The sequence below is a fragment of the Manis pentadactyla genome, chromosome X, assembly GCF_030020395.1.
Source record: "Manis pentadactyla isolate mManPen7 chromosome X, mManPen7.hap1, whole genome shotgun sequence".
Lineage (NCBI taxonomy): Eukaryota > Metazoa > Chordata > Mammalia > Pholidota > Manidae > Manis > Manis pentadactyla.
In genome coordinates, this window is record NC_080038.1 from 14,562,163 (window position 1) to 14,574,190 (window position 12,028).

General features: G+C 40.7%; 1 protein-coding gene across 8 annotated transcripts in view; it reads right to left on the reverse strand.

Annotated features, from left to right (window-relative positions):
- The window catches only part of SH3KBP1 (SH3 domain containing kinase binding protein 1), a 315,550-nt gene that overhangs the window by 104,359 nt on the left and 199,163 nt on the right, over positions 1-12,028 (reverse strand). Inside the window, exon 1 of one of the 8 annotated variants that reach the window (XM_057496051.1) lies at positions 8,392-8,418. The exons of the other annotated variants lie outside the window; for them this stretch is intronic. Within the exon in view, the coding sequence (XP_057352034.1) occupies positions 8,392-8,403 (12 nt within the window). The 5' untranslated portion in view covers positions 8,404-8,418. Of the gene's footprint in view, positions 1-8,391; positions 8,419-12,028 lie in introns of those variants that run through there. 8 annotated transcript variants of the gene reach the window in all.

Below are 12,028 nucleotides of genomic sequence, written 5' to 3' on the forward strand. Positions count from 1 at the left end.
CTTTGCTTGGGGATTGGAGAGCATGAAGCAACTTTTACAAGACAGTCAAACAGCAGAAATGAGCTCAGAGAAAAGTGATAATTCTGATAAATGAACAAGAAAGAAAAACAACAGCCATCACCATATAGTCATTGCCCGGGAGGAAAAGCAGACAGAACAGAGAAAATAGGAGAAACAACGACAGCCAGAGCCGACAACCCACAGTTTTTGGGTCAATAAAGCTTCGGTTAATGTGGCACCCTACAGTGAGTGGCCGGAAGATGGTTCTAGAAGCCCCTCATGTACGGGCCCATGCCAACTGCTTCTAGCTGCATCCAAACTGTTATCTACTGTTAACGATGGCAAAACAACAAGGCGTGTGTCTGGGAAAAATGGCCTGTTGTCAGAGAACAGAAAGCCTTTTATCGAAAATTTTGATACTCAGGAGCAAACACACCACCATAGAAAATCACCCTGAGCCATCTTTTACAAAGCTTGGCATCCATTCAATAATAGATGAAGAAATCCTCAATCACTAGGCCAGATACTCCTCCCAAAGCAGTTAAGAAACGGGGGCCAAATGAGACCATAAACTAATGCAGTACAGATTTCTAAAGCCTCCAGTGGAAATTACTGACAGACACTTAGATGTGAGAAGCTGAATTTACAGTCCTCTACCTGGAAGCGGCCAGGCCTCCTGCCAAAGGCTGCTTTTAAAGGCTTCTTTCAGTATCAGCAAGGCAGGACAACGGAATTCTGTCTGGATCCTACAGGTAGTACATTAAATTCAAACCTTTGCGGAACGCCTACTGCTACGCAGCCCACAAGCCAAAACGGCTTTCCTATATTATTTTTATTTGTGTGTTTTCCACAGTGTTGTGTTCTCAGCTACAGTATGCAAGATTAAACATGATGCTGACAGGAGTCAATGCAACCACCAGATTTCAGTTCTCCCAGATCTGCTAGGTATTTAGGGCCTTAAAACTGAACATGCCACAGCCTTTTAAAGAGATGTTTACTAAATTTGTGATGATGTGGGAAAATTTATATAACGCTAAGTGGTAAAGATACACAAGTATGTGTGTAAAAAAAATTGTGTTTGCTATGATCTCAACTGGTTAAAAATGTATGGCACAAAGACTGAAATAAAACACATGCAAGAAATGTCAACAGTGTTTGCCCCCGGGTGATTAAATTATAGTGCTTTTCAAACTTTCTTTTGTATTTTTCTACTTTGCAGTGTTTTTACAAATCAGTTATTTCTTTTACAATCAGAAAAAAATTAAGTGTTAAGAAAATAACATATACCAACATAACTAGAAAGGATGGATGCCTTAACTTTCCACATTATTGATGTCTTTCCATAAGGTCTGACTTGATTTGCAACACCTCCTCACTAGAAATCACATGTAGTTTTCATTAGTGGGTCATTGTATTTCCTTTCCAAGTCATTAGTAAGGATATTAAGAACATCAGATGTAAAATGAGTCATGAGAGTAACTCACAAGCCACCACCCATATAGAGCACTCCCTGCCATTTATTGTCACCCTTTACTTATAGTTATTCATCAGTTCACATCCTCAGTGACTAAGTAGATGATATAAAGTCATTTCTAATTAATGTTTCAAATAAAGTATTGACGCATTTTATCAAATGTTTTCAAAGCCAAAAAAATATTTCCTGCTCTGATTAAACCCATGAAATCCTACTCGTATGTCTGAAAAGAGCTGAGTATACTTTGTGACTGTTTTTCATGCATGATCAAAGATGATCCTTATAGATTCCTCACTTCCAGCACTTGAAGTACACAGTGTTGACTTAAGGGGTGTGAGCTCATGGCATAGGAGCCAGAGCTTAATTGTTCTGTTTCCTAGGAGTTCTCTGGTTCTTCACAGCAAAAGACTCTTTTTAAACAAACTAAACTAATTATGACAAACAGTGATTCAAATGGGAGAAGAAACAAATATGAATAAAAACCAGGCCTCCAAAACTTGAAGGTTTCTTTTTTGTCTCCTTGTTCTTAGAACGATTTACTTAAGTGTATCCTAATCTTAAAATCACACAGATTTCACAGTTATCTTCACTTCCCAGCTATTTGACAACCGTCTCCACTTAATGTGGACATACTTCGACTTTGCTGCCTTTCAAACATCAAGCCTGATTTTCTGTTTTATGGGATTCAAGTTGGGGGTGTGGATGGATTGAATAAACACAATTCTAAGAGGAAACTTTTTATAGGATAATTTCTGGTCTGCTGGAGCAAAAGTTCAATTCTGTTTGTGCTTGTTTGTCATTCATATTCATTCATTCATGTTAACTTCAGTTTAGTAGCAAACTTCAGGAGGAAATGAGTTCTCTAAATTCTCTTTAGGATGCCTAAGTTGAGCAACTTAGGTCCTCACCATATGAACAAATGGTGAGCGTTTCCCCATTCTCTTCTCCTTTCTCTGTAACCTATACGAAGACACCAAACCACACAAAATAGAGGGCAAGAAAACCCTCATTTAAAAGCCAACAAAACATGAAATCACCCATTTTAATCATGTGTTTTCTTAACCACTTTTTGTGGTTATATATTATTTTTCCAAAAGGTAAACTTTGGTTATGTATGGGGGTAAGGGAGAGATAGTGTGCACAGTAACACATCCCAACTGATGCATTTTCTGGTCCTGAGAAATTCCTTGTCCTTTTCTATCACAATGGACAACATTCATTCTAGTACTCTCCACCTGTGAGTCCCCCAGGGCAGCAATTCCTCTTTGTGTTTCCACAAAGACTCACTGTGGCCCCACGATACAGATTCATGGAAAATGGTGACAAAGGAGGACAAAGACCAGGAGCAATACTTCTGGAGTTTATGACCCATTCCATAGTCTTGAGTTATTATATTTAATCTATGTCAGGCAGATGGGTTTCAGATGGTTTACCTACCCAGTTCTACAGGGACATTCAAGGAAAGATTTCCACATCCTCCCTGCCATAAGACAGGGAAGAGTTTATCAGCCTCAGGAAGTATTAGCTACTTCTCCCTTATTCCCAACCTGATCACCATGCCTAAAATTAAGGGGCCAAGGGGTCCTCTTTTTTCAGCCATCAGTGGGACCAGACAGCAGTCAACCATCAAACTTCACATAATTCTTCATTTCCTCCTGAAGTCTGTTTAGCCTTCTCTCTGCCACAATGACCATTGTTTCTCCAGTCCCTGATTTCTAGTTTCTGGACCATCTCCATTCACTGACCTCTGTCATTGCCTCTTAGGATACCCCTGCCTCTTTCTAGTCCCTCAACTTCATGACAAGGCAATCAACCCACATCAGAATCTTCATTTCATATAGAATATCAAGACTAATATCAGGGTTGGCCTACCCACAAACATACTGCTCTATGGCCCTATAAAACCATTTTTAGTACTTGGAAACAGTGATTCCTCCCCTGACCCAGCTGTATGTATTTATTTTGGCCACTCATTAATTTTCTCAAGACCCCTGTCACCTTTTGTCTGGACTGCTTTTCTCCTCTCTTGCCTAATAACCTATGACTAAAGAGTCTAGTTGGAAAAACCTGGATTTGTTTGAACTCTTGGGCGATGAATACAAAAATCTCACCAAAATGCCAGAGATCCTATAATCCTTGCCTGGAAAGCCCCGGAAGGTCTCCCATTAATTATGTTCCACTCACCTCTATATTGCAAATAGGTAACATGCCGTGTATTGCTTAGGCAGGTTACTCACACATGTGAGCACAGAGTTATCAGCTTCATAACGTTTCAGCCTCTTTGGAATTGAAAGACAACAGTATTTGGACTCACAGCACTTGAGAAAACAGGATTCTAAATTATGAGCAAATCTACTTTCTCTGCTCCTGGCAATGCCTGAATGTAGAGGGGGCTCTAGGGTTTGAAGAAAGAAACTAAATCCAACATTAGACACACAAGACATGTAATGCATCCAAGTCCTGTGGTGCAGGGACTAGACAGGGCTAAGCCCTGCACCCAGAGGACAACTTTGGACTACTCTAGGGTCTAAAATTTTGATACTTTACATCTTACTTCCCTTATCACCACCTTTGTTGATAGTTTAGATAAGGCACCCAAGAAGTTTCAGAAAACCTGCTCCTAGTGGAGACAGAAAAATGAGAAAGCCAACTGAGAAGTCAAAATTCCAAGAAGAGACTGAGCAGATGCTACCAAAACAAGTGGAGCAAAACATATTAAAATCACTGGTGGGTGAAAATGCTTAGCAAGTGAAAGAAGAAAAAAGAAAACAAGGCAGTAAATTCATCTTTACTACTTCTAACTCCCTGGTCTTAAATGAGCAAAACAGAAATACAGCTTCGAGATGATAGAGACCCCAAATAGCTGCCTTCAGTTTTCCCAATATTGCCTATTCTACTCCTAAAAGTTCAAGGATCAGTTTAATTGGGGTGACACTCCTGAGTCACAGCCATCTGGGAAATGGCTTAACGATGACCTCTTGATAAAGAAGTGGCTTTTAAGGTAATTCCGGCATATTCTTAATTTTGAATTGTTTATTTTATAGCCCAGGTTTAGAGACAGAGCAATCTCTCTTAGAGGTACAAGCAGGGGCTGTTGTGCTTATGGTTCCATTTGCTTTTATGGGCGTTTATGGGTACACATTTATTTGGGATCTGCTCTCCATCATTAAGAGCCTGAGCTGAGATTAAGGCTGTCATCTTGTACTTTGTAAATGGCCTCCGATGCCACAGAAAAATACAAAACAGGTTGCTGACTGACTGAACCATCTCTGTGATCTAAATTCTCTACATGTAGGAAATACCATCATGCAAAGTAAGTGGATAACTTGTTTCAAGGTTGCCAGTTTTCATAAAGCATTAAACTCAATCCATCACACTGAAACTCAGTTGTCTAGAATATCAGTTAACAACTGGTGAGACTATCAGAGAGAATAAGACAAGCCAGGTACATAGGCATGATCATTCTGATGGCTACCCAGAAATTTTTAGCACCTTCAATTTCAAGAACCAGAACTACCTGTAAAGTCCAGGACCATAAATATTATGAAATAATTCTTAATGTAAGTTAAGAACAAAAGAGCCACAATGAAATACTTATAGATACTTCAGTCTGCCCCACTGAAGATCAACTGAACCAAATGAGTGATTCAGCAAATAATGTGAAAAAGGTGGGATTTTTATTTTCTATTGCCAAGGAATTCCAAAGCAGGTAAGGAGAGAAAATCAATCATAAAACTGGCTTTCCCCACTTTGGAACTAGTATCAAGTACTATCACTTAGAATTAACAATAGCACAAAAGAGAAATTCATCTTTTCGCAAAAGGACTGCTGTGAATCCACTCTCCATTCAACCTCTGAAAGCGACTACCACCTGGGCTCTCTACTCAACTTTTCTTCAGGGGCTGCAGAACAGGGTGACTTGTCCTTCCTTCAAGCAATTTGTAATCTCTTGGATTGTGTAACTGATCTGATGATTAGTGGGAATTCTCAGACAGAAGACCTTTTCCTTAATTCATTATTCTAAAATGAGAATAGTATTCTTTCCCCTTAGTGATAGGTGACACAAACACACATTAAACACCAATTCTAACTGCAGTGAGATATCACTTCATGCCCAATAAGATGGCTATTATGAAAAATTTTAAAAACACAACAGAAAATGGTAAGTGCTGGCAAGGATGTAGAGAAACTGGAACCCTTGTACATTGCTGCTGGGTATGTAAAATGGTGTAGCTACTGTGGAAGACACAATGGCAGTTCCACATAGAAATAACATATGACTCAGTAATTTCACTTCTGGGGATATATCCAAAAGAATTCAGAGCAGGGACTTGAACAGATATGTGTATGCCATTGTTCACTGTAGCATTATTCACAGTGGCCAAAGGTAGAAACAACCTAAATGTCTGTCAGTGGAAGAATGGATAAACAGATTGGCATGTATACATATAATGGAATATTATTCAGCCTTAAAAAGGAAGCAAATTTTGACACATGTTACAACATGGATGAAACCTGAAGGCATTATGCTAAATGCAATAAATCAGACACAAAAAGACAAATATTTAATGACTCCACTTACCTTAGGTCCCTATAATAGTCAAATTCAGGGATACAGAAAATAGAATGGTGGTTACCAGGGGCTGGGGGAGAGGGAGAATGGGGAGTTAGTATTTAATGGGGACAGCAGTTCAATCTGGGGAGATGAAGGAGTTCTGCAAAGGATGGTGATGGTAGTTGTACAGCTATGAATGTATTTAATGCCACTGAATTGTACACTTAAAAATGGATAGAGTGGGTATTGTACATATTTTACTACAATAAAAATATTCTACATTTCTATAAGAGTACATAGAAAGTTTTTATGGGGATATCCACTGGGAAGTAAATCTGAGTATGTGGTTTGAGAAAGTCTTACTTTTGTTCTGTTGGAATTTTTTACCATATATTTGGGCTACTTTCATTAAAAACAAAAGCAATCAGAATCAAGTCAGCCTTTAACCTGGATATTCCTCTCTTAAAACGCAGCCTAAGTAAATAATCAGGGAAGGTACAATGATGCATAAACAAGAATGCTGTTTTTAATACCAAAAATGTAGAAGCAACCTAAATAGTTATCACATGGGGATTGGTTCAATAAATGCTGGTACATCTGTACAATGGATGACCGTGCAGCTATCTGACAGAAAAGGGGGGCCTGTAATACGTTAAGTTTTAAAAACAGGTGACATTTAATGTGACCTCATTATTGTATGAGCAGTGACATGTGTATCCTGCATGCATGCGCATTCAGGCTCGGATAAAAGTCTGGAAGGATACATATAAAATGTTAACCATAGTGGTTCCTGGATAATAGGATTAAGAGCAATTTCTACTTAAATAAAGAATTCATATCCTTTAACTATGAGCTCTTACTATTATAATGATGATTGCAAAGAACTGTAATCACAGAAGTAAGAGAGCTATTTCCATTTTGAGAAACAAACAAGCAAACAGTTCAGGCAGCGTTCAACAGGGCAACGAGTAGTTTGTAGTTCGCAGGTCGCAGAACCTTTAAGGGCCCAGGGGGCCCACCTTTCCTGTCCCACCGCCTGGCTCTTGCCTGAGGGAGCTGGAGAGGCTCCTGAGAGAGCGCCAAATGCCAGCGCCCTCACTCCCTTCCCAGAGTCACCAGCTGAATTTTGCACATAAATATCTAATTCTGATTTCTACTTTCCAGAACCCAGAATGATGGCATCCAGCAATAATAATAATAATCAGCCAATTCAAGATGTTTTCAATAGGAAAATTCTCTCACGCCATTGCAGATGAATAAATTTTTTATTTTAGCCAACTGTTGCCTGCACTCATCTTAGCAAGCAACAGATGCCATTAAAAACTTTTCAAGAAGTTTTCCTACTCTTAAAATATGCATTAAGACAAGGTGCTCCCTTTTTGTCATGCTATTGTGCTTTTTTGTAGTTTTGAAAATATTATCAAGTTAAAGCCAACAGAAAAAGACATAAAGGGACATATTTTAAAGATCTCATCACCTCTTCCCTTTAAAATTTTTTTTCAGTGCAAGAGAGGGATACGTAAGACGTATGACACATTATAAGCCTTACTTATCCTGTGGTTTCTTTAGGGAATTTTATCTTGTGTTTGGAAAATGACAGACTTCTGCTTTTAGGTAGACAAATATGAACAACTCCCAGAGTGAAACAAGACAACCTATTACCAGCAAATAAGGAACTCAAATAATTTAGTGCCTTTATATTACTCCACATATGAGCAGACGAATATAAATGTTCAATACTACAAAACTAGCTAAATATCTTTACCCCTGTACAAAACAGTTCAACAGCATCCACAAGCCACTACTCACAGTTTCTCCATTTACATGGAAAACTCCCAATGTCCATGCCCCTCAAGCGCAGAATGCCCCCCAGCTGGCTTGCTCTGCGACGACACAGTCTTCTCCTCTAAATTACCCTGAAGAGCAAGCTGGGTTTGTTTACGGCAAACATCTTTAATTTCTAAACATCTCGGTGACATGGTATAACAGTTACTGCTTGTGCAAACTGGCCATCTAAATTTCTCTCTGCAGTATGAGCACATGCGAGCCCAAGACACAGAACAATTGGAAACATCTGTAAAAATTAATGGCCGAACTGACCAAAGGGGTGGGGGGAGTAAAAGAGCTAAAGAGTTCCAGTGCAACATCTGTCTTCAGAAAATTCTCCTCCACGTTAGAGGTTCCTCTTTAGCATTCCCAGAGCTCCCCCTCCGTGGGGGATCCTGGCTGGCATACACTTCATTTTAACCCACCCCTGCAAACCCACTACAAGTCTTGTTACAAAATAGTACAGATAAGATATGAGGTTAAGGGGATTTACTAACATCCCAAAAAGCAAAAAAAAAAAAAAAAAAAGAAATACCTCTTCTCCCATTATGCAGTCAGCCTCCTCTCTTCAGTTTGAAAAGGTCCCAGAACTACCCCAGAACCCTCCCACTTCCTTCCAACAGCCAAAGGCACTGAGCCTGAGGACCCAGCCTAACCCTGAGTCATACTTGGGACCAAGTGAGCAATGGAGAGAACAAAGCTTGCGTTTGTTTATGGTTCAGGAAGCCAGGGCCGATTCATGGCTTGGGTGGCTTTGCGAGAAGTCCTCCTCCCTCGCCTACGTGCTGTAGGCATCCAGGCTGCCTCCTGGGGCCCACAGGTGTGACTATTTGGACAGGGAACACACAGAAGGAGGGTTTATTTGGCAGGACCCAGGGACCACTTCTGTTTAAAACATGTCAGTGAGAAAATAAAAAGCCTACTATCTTTCAAAAGATAATATAGCCGGGGAGTGAGAGAGATCTAGAATATGGTTTGTATAGGAAATGTCCCTCCTGAAAATGCCTGTATTTTCAAGAAAATTTATTGTAGCACATCAATTACTCATTTAAAGAAAAGGAAAAACAGCCATGGCTTTAGAGAAATACTTCCCCTAGGAAAAATACAGCAAGATTGTTGCCAGCCATGTCATCAGTAGTATCCCAACAGATCAGGATCAAATGTTTAAATAGCATATTGATTTTTTTCTCCAAATGAGATACCATTTGCATCACCACTTCAATGAATTTAGAGCCCAGTGGTTTTCAAAGGTCTAGTGCCTGAGTGTTGGAGAGCAAAATCCCAGCTGGGCCACTTACTAGTTGTGTGGTTTTGAGCAATTTCTTGAACCACCTCCATTCACCTCAGTTTCCTTATCTATAAAATGGGGATAATAGCAATAACCTAGAGGGTTGCCTGGAAGATTAAGGAAGTAATATATGTAAAGGGCTTAGGAAAGTGCTGGGCACACAGTAAGCACCGTATTAGCCGCTCCTACAAAGTCAGAACGACTTCACAAATCCAGACCCCAACTCAACAGTGTCCTCACCTTACCACATATACTCATATACTTAGACTCCGATGACCTGCTTTAGTTACTATGATTCATTTTTAAGTTTTAAATTAAACTAATTTAAAAGCCACTCATTCAGTATTTATTAATTGCCTGCAGTGTGTCCAATTCTGTGGGGGGCTTTGAATAAGGTGCTGTCCCGATCCTCAAGAAATCTGCAATCTGCTTGGGTAAATAAGACAGATTTGTTTATAGACCACACAAGAAAACAAATTGTGGGAGATGTCCCTAGGCTGCAACGGCAGGTGTGATGCAGGTGCCACAGAACAGCTTTTGGAATTTAGAAGGCAGATAGGAAATCATCTTATCAAAACCCAGTTAGGATGGGAGAGAACAGACAAACTGCCTGTGCAGAATTCCAAATAACTTAGGTAGATACTCCCCTCTCAAGGGGGTGAGTGTAACTCCCCACTCCTTAAGTATGAGATGCGCATAGTGACTTCTTTCTAAAGAGTTGACTATAGAAAGGGGAAAAAAAAACAGAACTTCCAGTGGAGAGACCTGACAAGCATGACCTCAGCCAGGTGACTGAGGTTAACATCAACAGTGCTGCGAGCATGCACCCCGATACGATGCAATGAGAGGGGCATTTCACCTCTGTGCTCTCCCTCCTCAAAACCCATCACTTCACCTAATCATGAAAAAAACATCAGACAAATGCCAGCTTAAGGGCATGTGGCAGAACTCCTCAAGGTTGCCAAAGTCATCAAACTCATGGCAAGTCTAAGAAACTGTCACAGCCAAGAGGAGCCTACAGAGACAGGGCGACTAATGTAATATGTTAGCCTGGATGGGATCCTGGAACAGAAAAAGGCCATCAGGTAAAACCTAAGGACATCTGAATAAAGATTAGACTTTAGTTAACAATCACATATCAACACTGGGTCACTAACTGACAAATGTACCATATTACTGTAAGATGTTAACAGTAGGGGAAACTTGTTGTGGGGTATGTATAAACTCTCTGTATTATCTTCACAACTTTTCTATAAATCTGAAATTATTCTAAAATTGAAAAATAATTTAAAAATCTAGTCAGGAAGGTAAGCGTGCTGACTCCACATGCACACATAAACGCTTATGTGTGACTGATATACATGATCACGTTCATGAGTACATGTCTGTACATGTATATAACAATGCCCTCCCAACTTAGGTTTTCTTTTATTATCTCTACATCCTTAGCCTATCTATTCACAGAGATAGTCAAATGCTGACTCCAGGCTTCCTGCTCTCCATAATATGCAGAAGAGTTTTCTTTGAAAGGAAACTTGGCTCTTCTGTCAGTTCTGCTGCCAACCCAGGCTACGGCAGCCCAGCTCAAAGACTGTGCACGAGGTGGGCCCATCTGCCCCTTTCCAAGAGCTACTAGAAGTTTCTGGTGCCTGGCCAATTAGTCATCAACCACCGATCCCCGGGGCTGGCAACTCTCCCGGCTACTTCCTCTCCCATCTCCAGTCCACGCTGCCCGGTGCCTCCCTGGTTATCTCTCTAGAGTGCCAGTCTGATCATGCCAGACTGCCCAGTGGAACTCGCCAGCCCACCCAGAAATGCAGCTGTGAGAAGCAGGCTGGTAGAGCCCTGGGGAGGGGGTCCACTGCCCCTTCAACTCTCTGCCTCCACCACCACTTCCCTGTGCTCCAGCCAAACCCAGCACTTCTCCATAGCTTGCTCTCTCCTCATCCAGACACACACTGCCAATACCATGGATCCCCGTTTACCTTTTAATACTTTGCTCAAATATCACTTTGCTTGAAAAGACCTCTCCTACACCCCATCCCTTCCTCTGGACTGCCAGGAAAGTCAGTAGCTCCTTCCTCCCTATTCTCTTTGATGCTTTGGACATACCTCTGCTGGTCCTTTCTCCTGAACCATAATGACTGGCTTCTCTCTCATGCAGGGACAGTCCAAAGCACTGAATGAGAGGCCTGTATGTGACAACTGATCCAAGGGATGGCGTCAGGGAGGTGGTGTTAACTCCATTCCAATTAACTACACCAGACCTGCCCAGCCCAAAATACTAAATAACCTGCCAGGTGGAAAATCTACACATATTATGTTGATACAGCTTCTAGACATGCCATCTAGCTGATCCCTTTACAAATGGATTGGCACTCCATAGCCCATTTATCTAGAAATTACAGAGCTGCCACTGCTGATCCATAGAAGGCCTTCGATAAAGCTTCAGTGAATGAATGAATGAGCCAATTACTGTATACATGGAAGAGTGGATCTGTAGCCAGACCACAGCAGACCCCAAACCGAAGGAGTCTTCCTTCATAATCTCAGTTGGATTAGGACAAAACGTTATGTTACTGTATCTAGTCCACAAGTAATTATCGAGGGTGAACAACAGTTGAGCAATGATTTTCAAGGAATTGTAATACAACAGACAACACAGACAAGATCCAAAACCATGGCACTTACTTTCTCATGGCTGATATTTAAGATAGATTTGGTGATGTTAACCAAACACCTGCCACAGATATAGCAAAATTCAACTCTCCTGCTCCAACCTTGAAATTTTCCATAATAAAAAGTTAAAGAAGTGATCCTGAAAACTGCACTGCTAAACAGCACTCCTCCTGGTCTAACAACCAGAAAGGCAACGATAACAACT